Source organism: Schistocerca gregaria, chromosome 2 (genome assembly GCF_023897955.1).
Source record: "Schistocerca gregaria isolate iqSchGreg1 chromosome 2, iqSchGreg1.2, whole genome shotgun sequence".
Lineage (NCBI taxonomy): Eukaryota > Metazoa > Arthropoda > Insecta > Orthoptera > Acrididae > Schistocerca > Schistocerca gregaria.
Window position 1 is genome coordinate 228,737,814 of NC_064921.1, and position 21,901 is coordinate 228,759,714.

A 21,901-nucleotide genomic window follows, 5' to 3' on the forward strand; every position below is an offset into this window, starting at 1 on the left:
AAGGCAGTCGAGGAATTGTTTTACAAAACTTTTCTCATGTTTATTCTTTGTTTGTTTTATTCAGGAACATGACAATTCTAAATCAGGGCTCGTCCCAGGCTCCAGTCAGTATCACACTGTCTGTTCTTTAATGCCAATAGCATTGAGAAATACTGTTTGGCATACTTGATTTTTTCTCAGATAATTCACCAGTGATCTTCCCTGAATGTTTGGTTGGAATTATGTTCACAAAGCCGATTACGTAAATCTTCCTTTGATCCCATGACACCTTTTCCCAGAAAGTGTTAAAAATTGCCTGTCTGTCACCAGCAGAAATTTGATGACAATTCGTGTGATTATATCCAATCCTTGCTTCCATCAACTTATGATAATTTATCTGAATTGTCTGGTTAAAAATCAGCACCATCATGTAGCAATAAATGCAATGAAGTAGTGTCATCCCCAGCAGCAGCTGTGACTGATGTATCATTTTGAGCATTCTTGGATGCAGTCAGCTAAGTTTCTAGACAAGAAACATTTGTAAATAAACTTAAGAAGACCAAAGCTGAATTTTAAGTTCATGGCTATATGATAACGATGATTACAGTGTCATTAATAACACTAAAAGTATCCAGCAAACTAGGTCAGTTTCGGTCTGATGAACTTAAAGTTTCCTGAGACATGTGCTGGGCAGTGCTAACAATCCTTTATAAACGTTATCTCAGAACTTTCTCCAGGAACCACCATGTGCCATGATGGTGGAACATTGAATGTCGTAGGTTAACTGTACTTATTGGGAGGCAGGTGAAAACTTGGTCGCAGTCTGTTGCCGAACTTACAAACTTAATACACATGCTAAATAGAGTTCTAATATAGTGAAAACAAATACGAAATGTAATTCAGTAACTTGAGACTTATTTGGAACAATCGCGCACTTCATGTGTAGATCATTTAACTCAGTTCTTAGAGAAGTTGTGTAACTAATTAAAATAAAGTTAGTACCATCAAGTTTTGTTCTGTAACCAAGTGATAATTAATAGACAGAAATGAATAGTCACAGAACTAAACGCTGTGACAAGGAGAAACTCCTGGTGGCCGCTGTATGAACCCTGTTGACAGCTCATCAAGGGAATCAGCTGTCCATCTGATGTCGCTATGGTCTGCTGCATGTTGTTAAAATGTCAGCAAAGAAAACTCAGTCTGAAGGTGTTCTATATGCTGGTGGGACAGATGGCTGCTGAGGCATAACTTTCAGTATCAGACAACTTCTTGGGTACCTGGTGTACTTCAGTTGTGTTAAGCTTGTCCGAATACTGCTCACCCCTCTGTAGAGTGATTTTGTATACACGTAGCTCTTAGGGTGAACGATACTTAATTCATCATCATCATCATCATCATCATCATCATCATCATCATCATCATCATCATCATCTTCTTCTTCTTCTTCTTCTTCTTCTTGAGCTCTTTTATAGTAGATGTTTTCTGCAGTTGTTTCGGTAGTTTCGAATATAATGTATGGTAGGTTCCATTTTAAGTCCCTTCAACACATCTTTATTCGTTTGTAACCAGCTGTTCATCTCTAAAATTTGATTTCATAGGATGTTAGTCTTTTCACATAATTTGCCTTTATTGTTTAGGGTTCACTGCCATAGTACAGCACAGGTTTTGCTAAGATCTTATAGAGGCGTACTCCGGTGTGTTTTTGGAATATGGAAAGATTTGTTGTATTCTTACGATTCCCATTGTTTTTTTCTTACTATTCCCATTGTTTTTCTAATGGGTGGCTTTTTCAGCAAGGTCTATTTCTGTCAGAAATGAGGAGGTATCATTTGAGAAGTCGTCACTGTTTTAAGAACATAAACTTGTACAGCCAGTTTCAGTGTGAATAAATATATTTGGTGTTAGACCATAACATTATCAAACATCAAAATAACTATAAAACCAATGTTTCAACCATCTTTGTGGTGGTTATCTTCAGAGTGATTAAACCTGAAAGGATTTTATTCATATTGTCACTGTTCTAAAAGGCCACATTGTATTGTTGGAGCACTAAAAATCAGGCAAACATTTAAAAAATTGGATGTTTTTGGTGGCAGTCCCTTCTTTCTGCCAAGCCAAGCAGATCTGCATGTTACTCTGCTTGGAAACTACCAAATAATTTAAAAAAATTGTTCAATAGAGGCAAGCATGTTGTCGATCTGTGTCAACTTCACTTAGCTGCAGAATGTGAGGCAGTGATCAAGAAAATTCCGCACAGCTTGGTGGAAGTTGCTTAAGATGACCAATACTACCTCTCGTAATGACGCAGATGCGTGTTTGGCTCATATTGAAACTCTGCAGATGCACTCTCTTTACTCACCACTACACCGCACGCTGTGTTGCCATGTACATAGCTGCCATGTTTGCTTAGCCACATAGCAAGGCCATGTGCCTGTGACATCTCACTTGAGGACTGCTCCCCTGTAATAGCAAGTGAGGGAACTGTCAGCTGAATGAAATGCAAGTGATGTGGGACAAATGTCACACGCGTGATTTCATCACATGTATTCAATGCAGTACTGCAGAGTACCCTTAAATCATGGATGGATGTTTGGTTGTACTGAGTATTGAATTGATTTAAAAGTTTCATAAAGCCGTTGATCATGAGATTGAGAATACCGACACTTTCATATTGACCTTCAGTTTTCTGTCATAGTTCAGATCTGTAACGGCATGGTTACTCATATTCATTGAGATTGTAGATCCTGTTTTAAGTATCAGCACTATGGACAAACCTGTATAGCTTTCAACATATGAAAAAACTGGGTCATTCAGTTCATCAAGGGAAAAATGTGTAGTATGTCATTATTCTATGTGAACTGCTTTGGAAGGTACACCATTTAGACTTGAGACTGCACAACATTTATATAGGAATAAAAAATCCAACAGATTGATGTTACAAGCAAATATTGATACCGAAGTAAAGAAGTAGTGCCTGGGTCCAATGTCACCCATATTCATGTCATTGTTTCCATAGTGGCCAGTTTGACATATCAGGAATTCCTCTTCACTGACTTCAGCAGCTGAAGTCAGCACAAATATTGGTATCTGCCAGTGCACATGCATTGAGGAACTTATTGCTAAATAAATTCTCTTACACATTGCCAACAAAAGTCACAAGTTAATCCATTGAAGAAGATGAAAGAACATACAAACAGTGTGTTCCCAATATGAAGTAATCATAGTCTCCATTTGAGGAAAAACAGGCAATAAAAAGCATAAATACTCAAGAAAGGGCTCAAAGCCTTGAGACCACACTGAACTTGTCCTACACAGTGAATCAACAGGTGATTCAACCAAAGATGCTATTAGTCTTCTCAGTAGAACAAGTAAGTCACTCCGTCTCTTCACTTACCACCTCCTACCCCCATCCTCTCCTGTGCCTTGAATCACTCCACCTCTATAAAAAAGTAAAAAAGCAGAATAAAATACTACCAGTAAAATCACTTATTTTACAGTGGAAGGTAAATGCTTCCAAGGTACCTCTAAATGCACATACCTGTGCCTATGAGTTGTATCTTTTATAGACAGAATGAGCTTAAAGGGGGAAGGCTAAACCAGAGTTAGCTGTTATTGTTGAGGATGCTTGTCACTCCTCAAGTCTCACTATCAACAGTCTACAAGCAGTTGTAACAGTGCAGGTGCAGTAGAAGGTAACTACATGTTCTCTGTCACGAACAAGGTTACTAAGATGCTCACGTTACTATTATCACAAACCTCTCACACTCCGGTCTGTGTGTGTAGATCCATATTACAGGCATCAGTCTGTTTCACAATTAATAAATAAGTTTTATATTCACCTATTTTGATCTTTTTGGAGAATGAAAATCTCGTATAAACGAATCAACATGGATTCTTCAAACAGCAATTTTGGCTAGCTCTGTTCTTCCCTGAAGTCCAGAGAGCAATAGATAAGTCCACCCAAGCTGATGCTAAGTTTTGTAAGTATTTGAAGGCATTTGATGCAATTTTGTATTTTTGCCTAGTGAACAAAATTTGAGCTTACAGAATATTGGACCAGTTTTGTGACTTGATTCAAAACTTCTGGTAGAGAGAAATTCACAGTTTTATTAGTAAGTCATAAGATGAAAAACAGTATTGTAAGGAAATGTTATGGGGTAGACTTTCTGATGGATAACATCAGTGACTGTTCTCAATAATGCTTTTGTTTATTAGATGGTTTCAATGCTTAAAAAATGTAGTGAAATGCAAGAAGACCTGCAAGCTCAGTGAAGGGATTGGAAATTGAGCCTCAACGTAAATATGCATGCGGAAAAGTATTGCTTCCAAATTTTTAATGTAAAAACACTTAAGGAATTTTAAATTAAATAAATGTTAGTAACATTCTACATCATTCTTGATGTCTGTATATTTGCAGCCCTCTACCATTAGGGGTTTTTGAATTATAGCACGTAACATGGCAGTGTGCAACAAAGCTACTTCGATGTATAAGAATCAGTGTGTTGTAATCGAGTTTCGAATTCGGTGTTTGCCCACACAAGGAGAACTCTCCCCTTCAGCATGACAATGCCAGACCACACACAAGCATTGCAATGTCTGCAGAATCCAACTTTTGGATTCACTGTTATTGTTCATCCCCCATGCAGTTCCAACTTGGCCCAACCCGATTTTCATGTTTCCAGAACTTAAAGAACACCTGCGAGGACTTCAGTTTAATAGTGGTGAAGTAATGCAGAGGTAAAGTTGTGGCTCTGTCAACACAGTCAAACAGTGTACAATGACGGCAGTAACAAACTGGACTCTCGTTGGAAGAAATATGTTCATCACCAAAGTGACTACATTGAGAAAAATATGTAGATATGAAGAGTAAAGATGTAGAAATTTAACAACATTTGTTCTATGAAAAAAAAAACTGAATTTTAACATAAAAAAATTAACTCATTACATTTTTGCATGCTTCCATAAATGTAACATGTGCAAAATAGATTCAAGTATCTATTGTTTGTGCTGTTGGGTCAAAGAATAACAACTTAAAATTTATTGAAGTATCCATCCAGAATTATCGAAAGTGGAGTGACCGTATCGAAATAGTTGGAAGAAAAGCGTATTGCAGGCTGAAATTCATTGAGTAGATCATAAAGAAGTTTTATTCGTGTACAAAAAAGATGGCATAAGAAAACCTTCATTTTACTGATTCTCTATTATTCCTGATTAGAGTGGGCCCGTTAGTAGTTCAGATAAATAGAGGAGATAGAGAAAGTTCAAAGAAGAAGGTGCATATCGCCATGAATCCATTTAGCAATCACAAGAGCATCACAGGAATGCTTATCTATCAAACTCTAGTGAACAAGGGTGGCATAGTTTTCTCTGCAATAGCCATACAGCAGCTGCTTTTACTATTCACTGAACATCTCTCTATCCCCTACAGCTTTTCTCCTCCTCCCCCCTCCTGCGCTCAATTTTTTTATTCGTGGGAAAAAGGGTGGAGGGTGGAAAGTTATTATCGGGGCATGTGTATGGCAGAGGAGGTTACAGTATACACTCCTTGTGATGCAAGAAGTACTTTTGCCATGATTGCATCTGCAAATAGTAAGAACAAGAATGAGTTATAGTGAATTAATACATCCGCCTCCCCCTCAGTTTTTATGCAGTTACATTAGATGCAAAAATGTTCAAGCTAATCACTCAGGAAGCCACCTAACTGTCATTTCTCTCGCTGTTTGCTACTCACTCGAGCTTCTTGAAGAATAGTACACCTAAGTTATTGGTTTCTGTGTTACTGCATTGTTTCTGCAGTTTCTTGCTGCTTAAGCCATTTCTTCTTCATCATCATCTTCTTTTTCTTCTTTAGGCTTTGCCTCAAAAGTACCTTAGACCTTATGGCACTGGGGTGTGTACTGCATAAAAACAGCTAAAAAAGTTTAGCACCACTTTCATAACTTGCATAGACAGTTATTTTCCTTTATCAGAAACTCTTTCCCTATATCCATTAGACCATAGGAAATTTGCATGTAATGGCGGTAAAAGTAAATCTGCACTCTCCTAAGGCCCCATAAGGCACATTCAGTCATTCCACTTCTGAATATAAGTTGCCCATAATCGTCCACATGTGTACAGGTGTTACAAAACTTTTTTGAGCAGTTTATTACAAGATTTTACTTCATTAATAGGCTAGTGCTACTAGTGTTGTGTAAATCATGAGGTGAAATGTGTATTGTGGTATGTGTTGGCGTTACTTTGTTGGAAAATAATTAGTGTCTTAGGACTTCACCATGTGACTGTTATGTCCAGCTTAAAGCTGTATTACATAGCTTTACAATTTTATTTCCTTTGGTGTTGGAACAACTGTGTGTTAAGGGTATTAATAATTAAGATATTTGTAATAACTTTCAAAGAAATTGTTAATATTGTAGCACCACTTGACAGCAAGTAAATCTTTCCATGTCTATGTTGATTTGTTGAATTTCTTGCTACACTGTCTGTTGATTTTATTTAATGTTACCTGTAAGCTTTAACTTTAATATTGATGAAATAAAAGTATAATATTGATGAAATAAAAGTAGTTTAGTATTTCTAGCAAGACACTCATATTTCTTCATTACATTACAGACTAATCCGTGCCAGCATCCTGTAATTATTTTACAAGATGTTCATTTTTCTGAGTTGGAATCACTCCTGTCTTTCATGTATAAAGGCGAGGTCAACATAGAACAAGAAAATTTGCCAGCTTTGCTTAGAGCTGCAGAAACTCTTCAAATTCGTGGCCTATCTGGAGCTTCAGAACAAGTTAAGGAAAAGGTAAAAAAAAAAAAAGCAATAGAATGTTTTCGTGTTTGTCATTTTTGTTGCACTTCACCCTGTGACTGTTACGTCTAACTTAAAGCTGTATTACATAGTTTTACAATTTTTTCTGATGTCTGAGCAGCAGTTATATCTGCTTTTCTGTCTTGTCACTGAGATGTATGAACTAATTTCGAAACACCACATTAGCAATTACTAGTGAGAGGAAAATTTCATCTCATTTCATTTAAGTAATTACATAATGAACAATGCGAAACTAAAGGTTTTTAACAAAATAATGCAAAATCTGTGATTTGTAGTGAGATAATGGAAAATCAGCAGTCTTTAACAATGTGTCACAGGAATCAGCAATTTCCCTGTTCCTGGATGGAAAAAAGAAAAAAAAAATGTAAATGTTAAGGTGTCAGTGACAGTTGATAGCTGTTTGATGTAGAAATTGGATATTGGCTTTTTTCATCAGGACTGACTGTATTGCTCAACATAGGTTAAAGTAACAGCTCATTTCTGTCCCCTTGCTGCCTACCTTAGTGATTAAACAATATTGCATGCAGTAGCATTGTAGCATAGCCCGTGTCGCATAAAAAGACAGAGGCCCTGTTTTCAGCAGTTGTGCACATCCTCATCCATTAACTGCTGGCAGCCAGTAAGATTTTGTTACAGCTGTACAGAGCAGCAGAGTTACAGGATGGCCACTTCTGGTTACAAAGTGGCGCATGCAGGGAGTTGTAGGATGGAATCTCTGGAGCTGTGACAAGTGTGGAGTCAAGAATGTGTACCTAAATGAAAACCAACTTGGTTATTTAATGTTTCTTATACAGGTCAACAATTGTGACGCAGGTGCTGACAGTAGTTGGTGGGCATCGAGTGACGTACACGGCGTAACAATGGCTACTGTCAATGGCGTCCTTGCTGATACAAGCCATTTGTCAGCTCTGCACCTCAACAAGGCTTTGTAGTTGGGCTAGTGATCACTGCTCACTGCCCAAGGCAACTAACAAGAACCTTCAGGCGACTCATTCGGCAGATTCTATTTGAAGCCCAGAGCCACCAGGGTTAGCTGATGGCTTATAGATCAGTGGGTTTACCTAGCTAGTGACACTGCTTGATGAAGCCATTGTAGTTTAACTGCACAATTGACTAGTAACTGGTGTGAAGACTGTGCCAGTTGAATGTGTTGTGCAGCAGGAATGCAGCTACTGCCTGAACTGGGAGCATATATACTTGCTCTGGTCAGGTGTATTATGACAGGAAGTGGGCTCTCATCATATAGCCAGCTGTAGAAAAGCTACATTGTGTGCCAGCATGTAGCATTCTAGTCCACCACTAATGGTAGAACGCCATGTTGCAGGGTGCTACATAGCACTGTTGCAGTACCCAACTGCAAAATTACTTTGTCGCGTGTCTCGCATACCCCTTGGCTTGCCTAAATCTGATGCCACAACAGTTTTCTTTCAAAGCATTTAGCTGCAGGTTATTGCTAGATGGAGACAATCTCTCTTCTGCAGGCTGGCCTATTGCCAATTTTCATGACTGTATAATTTCATCACAGGGCATCTAAATTATTCATTCAGCTGTCAGTAATATTTTGTCGCGGAAGTGTAGCTGTGAATGTATCTGTGTAAACTGTGTAGTGTAATTTATAAATATGAGGGGGGGGGGGGGGGAACCTGGACTGAGAATTTGTAGATGAGGTATAGAGTTCTCCTGCTAGATGGATAAGTATCTTCACAAAAGAACTGTGCAGATGATGTCAGTGTGTAGGTGAATGGGTGTGTCTGACAGTTGGCATGTTTTGCTTACGGAGTTGTTATGGCAGCTTTAAAAAAAAACAGAGTGTGTGTGAAACTTTTTTTCCTGCCTAAAAAAATCGGCAGCAGAGACTTGCCAAATGCTTCAAGAGGCTATCCAGGAAGATGCTATAAGTTGCACACTAGTTTTTGACTGGTTTGGATGCTTTCAATGTGGTGAGATGTGTGTTGAAGACCAACCTCAGTCTGGATGCCCTGTGACATCATTAAATGAGGAAAACATTGAAAAAATCAACGGGGATCATCGTTTCATGATTAATCAAATTTCAACAGAGACGAGTGTGAGTTGATGCTCATGCCAATGGATTTTTAATGAGGGTTTGCACATGAGAGATGTTGCCACTGAATTTGTTCCGCGTCTTCTCAAACAGGAGCAAAAAACCTTATGCATGAATTTGTGGCAGGGCTTGAAAACAGATTGAAAGTCATCCAAACATTTTGAACGACGTCATTGCAGATGATAAGAGTTGGCCTTACATGTATAATTCAGAAACAAAGTGACCGTGAAGCCAGTGGAGGATTCCCAACTCTCCCAGACCGAAAACAGCAAGGCAAGTGAGATCGAAAGAGAAGACATTCTCTTTTTTGATGTTCTTAGAACCGTGCACCGGAAATTTGTGTCTCCTGGTCAGAGTATTAACCAGTAATTTTATTTGGACATTCTAATTGTCTACGAGAGGGTGTGGAGAGGAAACGCCCGGAACTTTGGCGATCAGGTGACTTGTTCATTCATTACAACAGTGTCCCTGCACACACAACCGTATGAGTGACCCACTATTTTGCACCTCGGAGAGGGGGGCTCATAAATATGCTCGAGTGGCACTAATAAATGTGCTACGCTTTTCCCAGTGTGTGCTATGCTTTGGTAACTCATGAGAATGCAGCCAGAAAGTCCATCTGGAACTCTGATACTTTGATGGGTAGTCCTCGTCATTTTCAAGGCACGAGTTGTAAGATGCCTTAAAATGGTAATGTGGGTTATGTTGTGTCAGCTACTGTGAGAATCAGCACCGACACAACCAAGGAAGGAGAGAAGCTGCAATGACCGGTGGCAGGAATGCAAAATGACCTGTACATGACACTTCTGGATTAATAGGACTCTTTATTTCTAAAAATAAAAGAAACGTAACTGAACTTTTTTTCCCGTGCCTTCTACATGCAAGTACTGTTACGCACTATTCCTATTCACAGAATGCAGTCTAAATATTGTCTACCTATTACTATTGATGCTCTCAAAGTCTGCAACCAAACTGGGCTCGGCCAGTGACGGGTGGCTGGTTAAGTCAGCTTGACAGGGGACACTGAACTCTGTCTCTTCCTGCAGGTGTGGCACAGCCCGATCTTTCCATTGATGCGCATGTCAGCACCTTCTTGCTACCGTTTCACAGCATTGCACTGGTTGGTGTGCAGTTAGTGCTTCAGGACTGCACCCATTACCTGTCAAAAATATTGTTGGTTTTCGGCAGACTTACCAGGCGGTATTCCCTCAAGTTATTTGAAGAAGATGGTTAGTTGTTAGTTAGTTTGCTCCGTGGATCATAAATGTGGCCTCTCACTGTGGGGTGGCACAAACTAGTTTAAATCATAATGCCCTTTGTCAGTGGAAAGTCTGACAACATACACACCATTAATATTTTGCATTAATTTTTACTACCTGTGTGTTATGCACATTGATTTGAGCTTATCTACATTCAAATTCACCCACTCACATGCATTAAAAAATTATGCGTTTTTACAGTATTCAATGAAATGGATGGGTTCGAAGTTAATTCTCAAAGATTTTTGTGGTCTTCAGTCCAAAGACTGGTTTGGTGCAGCTCTTCACACAAATCTATCCTGTGCGAGCCTCTTCAACTGTGAATAATTACTGCATCTTACATCTGTTTGAACCTGCTGATTGACACACACACACACACACACACACACACACACACACACACACACACACACACACCTCCCCAAAACCATACTGAAAATTCCTTGATGCCTCAAAATGTGGCCTATCGTCTGATCCCTTCTTTTAGTTATGTTGTGCCATCTCCGCACTTTGATTCAGTACCATTTCATTAGTTACATGATGTTCCTATCTAATCTACGGCATTCTTCACTACCACCACATTTCTAAAGCTTCTTTTGTTATCTGAAATGCCTATCGCCTATGCTTTGCTTACATACAGGGCTACACTCCGGATAAACACTTTCAGAAAAAGACTTCCAAAACTTATCGTTATATTAAATGTTAACAAATTCCTATTTTTCAGAAATGCTTTCCTTACTGTAGCCAGATTGCATCTTGTATCCTCCCTACTTTGGCCATCATCAGTTTGTTTGCTGTCCAAATAGCAAAACTTGTCTACTGTCAGTTTCTCATTTCCTAATGTAACTCCCACAGCATCACTTGATTTAATTTGATGACATTCCATTCCACTTGTTTTACTTTTGTTAGTGTGTATCTTATAACTTGTTTTCAAGACATATCCTTTCCATCCATCTGTTCTTCCAAGTCCTTTGCTGTTTCTGACATGATTTTAGTATCATCGGTGAACTTCAAAGTTTTTATTTCTTGTGTGTGAAGTTTAATTTCTTTTCCACATTTCTTGTTGATTTCATTTACTGCAAGCTCAAGGTACTGATTGGATAACACTAGAAAAAGTCTGTCTTCTTTCTCAACTACTGTTTGCCTTCCGTGTCCTTTGACTCGTAACTGCAGTCTGGTTTCTGTAAAAGCTGTACATCTAAATATACACTACATACGATGGCTGCTCGACAAAGACTGAGACTGACTTTGACATAGGCGTTTATTACTCCGCTTTAATGTTTACATGATATTTTTTAAAGTACTTCCCTCCTACTTGTATGAACTTTTTATAATGTCTCTGCCAATCCTAAAACACATGTTGCAACCATTCTTTCTCAGGACCTTTGGAATTGCCTCACTTTCCATGTGCAATGCTTCAGAGTTTTCAAATTGAATGCCCTGAACCTTTGCCTTTAGTGATGGTAGTTAAAAAAAAATCACAGGTTGCAAGGTTGGGACTGTAAAGCAGTTGTAGTACACAGGTAATGTTGAATTGAGCCAGCAACTGCATTACTTGATTTGTGATGTTAGGCCATGCTTTGTTATAGTGTAGTCACCACCCAGCCTGAGAAAGTTCTGCTTGTTTCCTTGCAATGTGCTTCCTCAGTTCAGCCAGTACTGAAGTGGAGTATGCTGTTGTAATAGTAATGCCAGGCAGTGCTGCATGCTGGTAAATCATTTTGTGACATACATTTGCTGCAGTTTTTTGTAAGTTTGGTGGCTGTATGGTTTAAATGAACACAGAATTTTATTGCACCATACTGCTCGTCTCACGTCACCTAGATTGTTTGATATGCAAAATGCAAACAACATCTACAAAAATAGAGTATTACTACAAACCTACCAAAGTGAGAATGCTACCACCTCTGGACACTACATACAAAACCCGCTCTATTCAAATATTTATGCTACAGAAAGGAAACTATCACATAAGCTACAGGAAAAAGTCAGCCTCAGTCTTTGTTGATCAGCCCCCATACATACTCTGCAAGCCAAGTGCATGGCAGAGGACACCATACATAAACTGCTACTAGTCATTTACTTTCCTGTTACAGTTGCGAGTAAAGTGCTGGAAAATGACTGTCTATAAGCCTCTGTATGAGCCCATATTTCACTTATCAGAAACATATTTTGGCAGTGATAGAATCATTCTGCAAACTGCCTCAAGTACCAGTTCTCTAAGTTTCCTCAATAATGCCTTGTCAAAAGAGTGTCGTTTCCCACTGTGAGATTCCAATGTCCATAATATTTGTGTTCTGATCAAACCTTCCAGTAACATCCAACAGCATGCCTCTGAACTGCTTTATGTCTCCCTTTAATCCAATGTGGTGGAGACCCCAACCATTTGAGCAGTACTCAAGAATGAGCCACATTTGTTCTGTACTCCATCTCCTATATTGATGAACTACACATTCCCAAAAATTTTCCAATAAAACAATGTGAACCATTCGCTTTTGCATGCTGCCAACCGTAAATGCTCATTCTATTTCATATTGCTTGCAATATTATGCCTAGCTGTTTAATCAATGTGACTGTATTCGAATGTCACAGAATTGTTGTCCTACTAATCTGCTTAACTTACATTTTTCTACATTTAGAGCAAACTACCATTCCCCACAACAACTAGAAGTTCTAACTCATCTTGTATCCTCCTACAGTCAATCAACAATGACACATTCCCATACACTACAATGTTATCAACAAAGAATCATAAATCGCTGCTCACACCGTCTGTCAGATCATTTATGTTGATTGAGAATAAGAGCCATCCTATCACACTCCCCTGGAGCACTTCTGATGATACTACTCATTCAGATGAAGACACACTGTCAGTGACAGTTCTGTTATATAAGTAGTATTCGAGCTGCTCACATACACTATGTGATCAAAAGTATCCGGACACCCCCAAAGACATACATTTTTCATATTAGGTGCATTGTGCTGCCACATACTGCCAGGTACTTCATATTAGCAATCTCAGTAGTTATTAGATATCATGAGAGAGCAGAATGGGGTGCTCCATGGAACTCAGATTTTGATCCTGTTCAGGTGATTGGGTGTCTCTTATGTCATACATCTGTACGTGAGATTTCCACATTCCTAAACATCTCTCGGTCCACTGTTTCCAATGTGACAGTGGAGTGGAAATGTGAAGGGACACGTGCAGCACAAAAGCGTGTGGGCCGACCTCGTTTGTTGACTGACAGAGACTGCCGACAGGAAGATGGGTGTAATGTGTAGTAGGCAGACATCTATGCAGGCCATCACACAGGAATTACAGATTACATCAGGATCCACTGCAAGTACTGTGTAAGTTAGGCCAGAGGTGAGGAAGCTTGGATTTCATGGTTGAGCGGCTGCTCATAATCCACACGTCACGCCGGTAAATGCCAAACGATGCCTCGTTTGTTATAAGGAGCATAAACATTGGACGATTGAACAGTGGAAAAAAGTGTGGAGTGATGAGTCACGGTACACATTGTGGCAATCCGATGGCAGGGTGTGGGTATGACGAATGCCCGGTGAATTTCATCTGTCAGCATGTGTAGTGCCAACAGTAAAATTCAGAGGCGGTGGTGTTACGATGTGGGCGTGTTTTTCCTGGAGGCTTGCACCCCTTGTTGTTTGGCATGGCACTACCACAACACGGGCATACGTTGATGTTTTAAGCACATTCTTGCTTCCCACTGGTGAAGAGCAATTCGAGATTGGTGATTACGTCTTTCAACACGAACAAGCACCTGTTCGTAATGCACGGCCTGTGGCATAATGGTTACATTGACAATAACATCTCTGTAATGGACTGGCCTGCACACAGTTGTGACCTGAATCCTATAGAACACATTTGGGATGTTTTGGAACGCTGGCTTCGTGCCAGGCCTCAACGACCGACATCAATACCTCTCCTCAGTGCAGTACTTCGTGAAGAATGGGCTGCCATTCCCCAAGAAACCTTCCAGCACCTGATTGAACATATGCCTGCGACATTAGAAGCCGTCATCAACGCTAAAGGTGGGCCAACACCATATTGAATTCCAGCATTACCGATGGAGGCGCCACAAACTTGTAAGTCATTTTCAGCAGGTGTCCAGATACTTTTGATCACATAGTGTATCTGGGATCCTAATCCGTGTGCTCACACCTTTGTCAGCTGTCTGCAGTGGGGCACTGTGTCAAATGATTCCCAGGAATCTAGGAATATGGAATCTGCTTTTCGCCCTTCATCAGTGGTTTGCAGGTCATCATATGAGAAAAGGGCAAGCTAAGTTTAGCAGAAGCAATGCTTTCTGAATCTATGCTGATTTGTTGACAGCAGCTATTCTGTCCCAAGAAAATTTATTGCACTCAAACACAGACTGCATTCAAGAATTGTGTGGAAAATCAGTGTTAAGGATATCTCTTTGTAATTATTTGGGTCCATTCCTTTATCTTTTTTATATACTGGAGTCAAATGCACTTTTTCTAGTCGCTTGGGACTTTGTGTTGGGTGAGAGATTCATGATAAATGGAAGTTGAACCAATGCCGCAGAGTACTATCTCTAAAACCCTTTTGAAATTTCATCTTGACCTGGTGTCTTATTTGTTTTCTTCTCTGTCAGTTGCTTCTCTATGCCAGGGATGCCTATGTCTGTGTCCTCCATACAGAAGTCTGTGCGAGAGTCAAATGACAGTAAGTTTATAGGAGCCTCCTACAGGAATGATTTGTTAAACAGGAAATTTGAAACTGCAGCAATACTTTTGCTGTCTTATAATGCCACGCCAAACTGGATTGAAGCCTTCGACCTGTTTAATGATTTTGCATATGAGCAACTTTTTTTTCCGGGCTCAGATCTTTTGCGAATTCCCACGAACTTGTGCCTGTTGACATTTCTGCATTCTTTTTTTGAACCAATAGAGCAAGAATCTCTGATTCCTCAGTATTTTCTGAATTTGATTGCTAAACCACAGTGGGTCGCCCCCATTCTTATTCCACTTATTTGGCACATTAGTCTCCAGAGTATGATTTACAATGAATTTAAACTTTGCCCATAATTTCTCTATGTCTGTCATATTGGGATTCAATAATGTCTGTTCATTGCCTTAAGTGGGTTGCTAATAACTGCTTATCAAATTTTTCCAGCAAAAATACTTCCTAGACGTTTTGATGGGCTTATTAACTTTGTTGACCATCATTGTTAAAATGACATTATGATTCCTAATCCCTGTTCTATACTGACTGTTTTGATTAAGTCAGTCTTCTTTGTAGCTACAAAATCTAAAATATTTCCATTGCGTGTGTGTTGTCTAACTAGTTGTTCAAGGCAAACATTAAATGGTGAAAAATCCAGGATGGAATGTAAAAGTATTATGAAAAGGGAAGTTGCCACTCACCGTATAGCGGAGATGCTGAGTCGCAGATAGGCACAACAAAAAGACTGCCACAAATAAAGCCATTGGCCAGTAAGGCCTTCATAAAAAATAGCACGTGAAAGTGTGCAAACGTGCACACACACACAGTCAACTAAAGCAGCAACTGTGCCTGATGAGATTGGCGACTTTAAGAGGAGGAGGCTGGGGGTAGGAATTTGGGGGGGGGGGATGATAAGATAGAGGTGGCGGACAGAGGCCTGTTGCTGTGGAGTTCGCAGGGACAAGGTGGAGAGAGGGTAGGGCAGCTATGTGAAGTCAGCAGATTAGATGGAGGGCAGGGGAGAGGTGGGGAGGAGGATGGTAGTGGATAAGGAGAAAAGTAAAAAGACTGGGTGGGGAACAGGGAAGGGGCTGGATGGGAGAGGACAATGACTAATGAAGCACAGAATGCTAATGCTAATGCGGATGCCCTGATCATGCATTTGATCAGGATGAACTGTTGTGTTTACACTTAAACATCAAAGCCCAGTACACTGTGTATGGTTTTTCTATTACCTCCTCTTGAATTTCAGCTGCTTTTGCAGCTGATCGTGTCTTGCGTCAGGTTGTTCACTTTGTCCACCCTGGCTGGCCAGATAAACCACCAGGCCCGGAGTAGGATTCCTTGTGTAATAATTCTGCTCTTCGCCGCTGCCTCTTCATTCTTGGTTGTATGTTACTGTTGGCTACAGAAGAGTCGGCTCCCACCTTTGTTGCTATAGGGCATAATGTGCCTTCTCTACCTGGATCTTTATGGTGTTTCTCTTACGAAATTGTTAGCCTACCAACACTTGTTTTGGGGCCAGGTATTGACAATGAAATGTCGACCTGCAGTGCGCCCCTCATCAGGCAGCACCATGGATTTCTCTTTCCTCCTGGCCCGCACCCACAGTGCCCCTGGAAGTGTATTCATGCTGATTTTGCAGGTCTCTTCCTCAACTTGGCTTTTAGTAAGCGAATCCTTCTCAACAGTTCCTTATGTGGTTTTTTGCCTGTCACATCCAGTGCAGCTGCAGTCACAGCCCTCGCAAAGATTTTTTCCTTCGAAGGGTTGTGATGGACAACGGCCCACAATTTGTGTCTCAGAAAGAGTGGCTTTAGACATGTTATGGTCCGTCTTTGTTTTCTCTGCCACTTCCATTGCTGAGTGCCTGCCCATATGTAGACATGGATGTTGCACCTCCATCATCGATGCTCTCTTATGGTCTCTCGTGGGGGGAGTGGGCACAGTGCCAGTCCATCCTGCACCATTTCAGACTATATTCTCCTGTGATGGCACAACACCTGCTCCAGTAGTTATCCCTTCCAACGAAGACATGGACATCTTCAGGGTAAACAGTTTTCCCACAAGAGGAAAGGAGTGTTACAATCCTATTGTGTAAGTGCACATAATTAACTAGCACGCCATAGCCTGTCTGGCCTAAAGAGGCTGTCTCACTCACCATAGACACTGCAGCAGGCATTGTGCTGTGTGCAAATAGCTGTATATATAAGCTGGCGCACTGGGCTCTCGTCCGCTCTAATGTGTTTATGACTAATTAACAGTTCACTGTTAAACTGTGCACTTTGTAACCCAAGATTTCATGTTCTTGATGTTATTACAGCATCCTTCAGTGTGTTTGTACACTCCTGGAAATTGAAATAAGAACACCATGAATTCATTGTCCCAGGAAGGGGAAACTTTATTGACACATTCCTGGGGTCAGATACATCACATGATTACACTGACAGAACCACAGGCATATAGACACAGGCAACAGAGCATGCACAATGTTGGCACTAGTACAGTGTATACCCACCTTTCGCAGCAATGCAGGCTGCTATTCTCCCATGGAGACGATCGTAGAGATGCTGGATGTAGTCCTGTGGAACGGCTTGCCATGCCATTTCCACCTGGCACCTCAGTTGGACCAGCATTCGTGCTGGACGTGCAGACCGCGTGAGACGATGCTTCATCCAGTCCCAAACATGCTCAATGGGGGACAGATCCGGAGATCTTGCTGGCCAGAGTAGTTGACTTACACCTTCTAGAGCACGTTGGGTGGCATGGGATACATGCAGACGTGCATTGTACTGTTGGAACAGCAAGTTCCCTTGCCAGCCTAGGAATGGTAGAACGATGGGTTCGATGACGGTTTGGATGTACCGTGCACTATTCAGTGTCCCCTCGACGATCACCAGAGGTGTACGGCCAGTGTAGGAGATCGCTCCCCACACCATGATGCCGGGTGTTGGCCCTGTGTGCCTCGGTCGTATGCAGTCCTGATTGTGGCGCTCACCTGCACGGTGCCAAACACGCATACGACCATCATTGGCACCAAGGCAGAAGCGACTCTCATCGCTGAAGACGACACGTCTCCATTCATCCCTCCATTCACGCCTGTCGCGACACCACTGGAGGCGGGTTGCACAATGTTGGGGCGTGAGCGGAAGACGGCCTAACGGTGTGCGGGACCGTAGCCCATCTTCATGGAGACTGTTGCGAATGGTCCTCGCCGATACCCCAGGAGCAACAGTGTCCCTAATTTGCTGGGAAGTGGCGGTGCGGTCCCCTACGGCACTGCGTAGGATCCTACGGTCTTGGCGTGCATCCGTGAGTCGCTGCGGTTCGGTCCCAGGTCGACGGGCACGTGCACCTTCCGCCAACCACTGGCGACAACATCGATGTACTGTGGAGACCTCACGCCCCACTTGTTGAGCAATTCGGCGGTACGTCCACCCGGCCTCCCGCATGCCCACTATACACCCTTGCTCAAAGTCCGTCAACTGCACATACGGTTCACGTGCCGGTAGATAGGCACAATAAATAAAACACACACACAGAATTTCTAGCTTTCGCAACTGACGGTTGCTTCTTCAGGAAAGAGGGAAGGAGAGGGAAAGACGAAAGGATGTGGGTTTTAAGGGAGAGGGTAAGGAGTCATTCCAATCTCGGGAGCGGAAAGACTTACCTTAGGGGGAAAAAAGGACAGGTGTACACTCGCGCGCACACACACACACACACATATCCATCCGCACATACACAGACACAAGCAGACATTTGACAAATGTCTGCTTGCGGCCATATACATGGAGTCATCCTTTCAGGCTGACATCATTCATGCCATTGACAAATTGAGAAATCAAGAAACTGGCATTTTTACCGTATGCCGGGCCTGTCTCTGCCAAGATCAGCAGAATACTGAGTAAACATAATATCAAGAGTGTCTTCTGCCCACCTAGCAAAATCAGGGCTTTACTTGGAACAGTCAAAGATGACCTGGGCTTAAGGAAGCCTGGCATTTACAATATTCCTTGTGAATGACGTATGTCCTACATTGGCCAAACGACTACAACGGTGGAAATCAGATGTAAGGAACACCAGCGACATACCAGGCTAAGGCAGGCCACAAAATCAGCAGTAGCAGAATACTGCCTAGAATTGGAACATTCCATGGATTATGAGAACACCAAGGTCATGGTCCAGATCCCCAGGTTCTGGAATAGTGTCATCACTGAATCTATAGAGATAAAGATGGCACAAAACTTGATTAACCGGAAAGCAGGATACCAGCTAAGCACTGCATGGAACCCGGCATTTGAACTACTGAAGCAATGCCGGAGAAAATATGTTTCCAACACCAACAACGAGCCTCAGACATCCGCACACTGCGGGCATGAACCAAGAAGGGAACTCCAGGAAGCCTCAGCTGCAGTCGGAGACGGCCAGAGCGGAAGCGGACGGAATAGGGAACGTCCAGAGCGGCATTGTAGCGCCACCCGCGGGTGCGGACCGAGAAGGGAACACCAGGAGGCCACGACCGCAGTTGGAGACGGCCAGAGCGGGCGTGGACGGAATAGAGAGCACCTAGAGCGGCAGGATAGCGCGACTAGCGGGCGCGGACCGACTAGGGAACGGCAAACAGAACACCGGGCACCGGGCAGGCATAAATATGAGACCCGGTCCAGCAAGCAGCCAGTCTCAGGGAACACCTGATGAAGACGTCAAGTAATGACGTCGAAGTACGGTGTTTGGAAGACGCTGATATCCGGCAGAAAACCCGATTTCCACGAGATGTCATCTTGCATATTGTCGAACACTTTTCCCAGGTTGACAAATCATATTGGCATGTCTTGATTTTTCTTTAGTCTTGCTTCCAGTACCAACTGGAACATCAGAATTGCCTCTCTGGTGCCTTTACCTTTCCTGAAGCCAAACTGATCATCATTTAACACTTTCTCAATTTTCTTTTCCATTCTTCTGTAAGTTATTCTTGTCAGCAATGTGGCTGCATGAGCAGTTAATCTGATTGTGTTATAATTCTTGCACTTGTAAGCTCATTTGTGTTATAATTCTTGCACTTGTAAGCTCTTACAGTGTTTGGAATTGCGTAGATGATATTTTTCCAAAAGTCAGATGGTACGTTGCCAGACTTATATTGTACATACCAACGTGAATAGTCGTTTTGTTGCCAGTTCTGAAGGAATGTTATCTATCCCTTCTGCCTTATTTGATCTTATAGTCTTCCAAAGCTCTTTTAAGTTCTGATTGTAATACTAGATCTTCTATCTCTTTTAAATCCGTTTCTCTTTCTTCGTCTTATTACATCAGACAAATCTTCCTCCTCATAGAAGCCTTCAATGTACTCTTTCCAACTATCCACTCTCTCTTCTGCATTTAACAGTGGAATTCCCTTTGCACTCTTAATGTTACCACCCATGCTTTTTATTTCACCAGAGGTTGTTTTGACTTTTCTTTATGCTGAGTCAGTCCTACTGACAACATTTCTTTTTCGGTTTCTTCACATTTTTCATGCAGCCATTTCATCTTAGCTTCGCTGCACTTCTTATTTATTTCATTCCTCAGTAATTTCTATTTCTGTATTAAACGTTTTTATACTTACTTCTTTCATTGATCAACTGAAGTATGTATTCTGTGATCCGTGGTTTCTTCACAGTGTCCTCCTTTGTTTCTGTGTTTTTCTTTCCATTTTCTGTAATTGCACTTTTTAGAGATGTCCATTCCTCTTTAATTGTACTGCATACTGAGCTATTCCTTATTGCTGCTCCTATAGCCTTAGAGAATTTTAAGTGCATCTCATCCTTCCTTGATACTTCAGTATCCCACTTCTTTGCATATTGATTCCTCCTGACTAACCTCTTAAATTTCAGCCTACTCTCCATCACTACTACATTGTGATTTGAGTGTACATCTGGTCCTGGGTATGCCCTATAAACCAGTAAGTGATTTTGGATCTCTGTCTGACCTTGATGTAATGTAACTGAAAACTTTCCCTTTCACCAAGTCTTTTCCAAGTATATCACCTCCTCTTGCGATTCTTGAATAGAGTTTTCGCTGTTACCAGCTGAAATTTAGTACAGAATAAAGCCCATATTCTCCTGCAACCTTTCCTTCTACTGCTTTCCCCACAACTACATTCCAGTCGCCCATGACTATTAGATTTTCATCTCCCTTTATGTACTGTGTTACTTTTTCAACCTTCTCATATACTTTCTCTATCTCCTCATCTTCAGTTTGCGACATCGGCATGTATACCTGAACTATTGTTGCCGGAGTTGGTTTGCTGTTGATTCTGGCAAGAACAACCCTATCACTGAACTTTTCACAGTAACACATTCTCTGCCCTCCCTTCCTTTTCATAATGAATGTTCTGCTGCTGTTGACCTCATACGGGCCATTGATAACATTCCCAACCCCTAAACTTTTGAAAGAACTATAGTCCTTTCTGTGGACGCTTAGCTATAACATTGTTTTATCCTCCATGCTGCCAGGCTTACTGCCCCATCAACACCCTCCATAAGAAGGGCGCTTGCTTTGTTTAGTCACCTGCATATGAGGCGGTGTTCCTTATGCTAAAGCAAGTTCTGCAATTGGCACCATGCCTAATCCCATACTTGCAGGGAAAGCCCCTTTTCCTTGCCACTGATACCTCACAATCAGGAGTTTGTGCAGTACTCTCCCACTGGGACCCCGATGGCTCTAACACCAAGTGCTTTCATTTCTAGAAATTCCACCCAAGCTCAGCGCAACTACTCGAAGATATAGAAGGAGTAATTATCTATTGTCTACAAGTGAAGAAGTTCCGTATGCATTCCAATACTCATCTTTTTCAGTTGATCCTGGACCACAAGTCGCTAATTGCATTGTTTGGTCCTCACTCCAGACTTCCGGACAAAACGGCACAAAGGCTCCAGCACTGGGCAGCATATAACATCCTCTGCAAGTCTTCCCACTGCCACACAAAAGCCAAGCCGATGCTCTGTCTCAACTGCTGACTGCTCTCTGGCCCCAACTCCCCCCTTACTTGACAGGGATCTCTTACTCCGGATGGTACAATACTGGCCT

At 41.6% G+C, this 21,901-nt stretch overlaps 1 protein-coding gene across 3 annotated transcripts in view; it reads left to right on the top strand.

Annotated features, from left to right (window-relative positions):
- LOC126336747 (protein bric-a-brac 1-like) overlaps positions 1 to 21,901 on the top strand; it is a 174,579-nt gene that overhangs the window by 16,564 nt on the left and 136,114 nt on the right. For all 3 annotated transcript variants that reach the window (XM_050000748.1, XM_050000746.1, XM_050000747.1), the window contains exon 3: positions 6,589 to 6,777. In XM_050000748.1, coding sequence (XP_049856705.1) covers positions 6,589 to 6,777 — 189 coding nt within the window. The remainder of the gene's footprint in view (positions 1 to 6,588; positions 6,778 to 21,901) is intronic.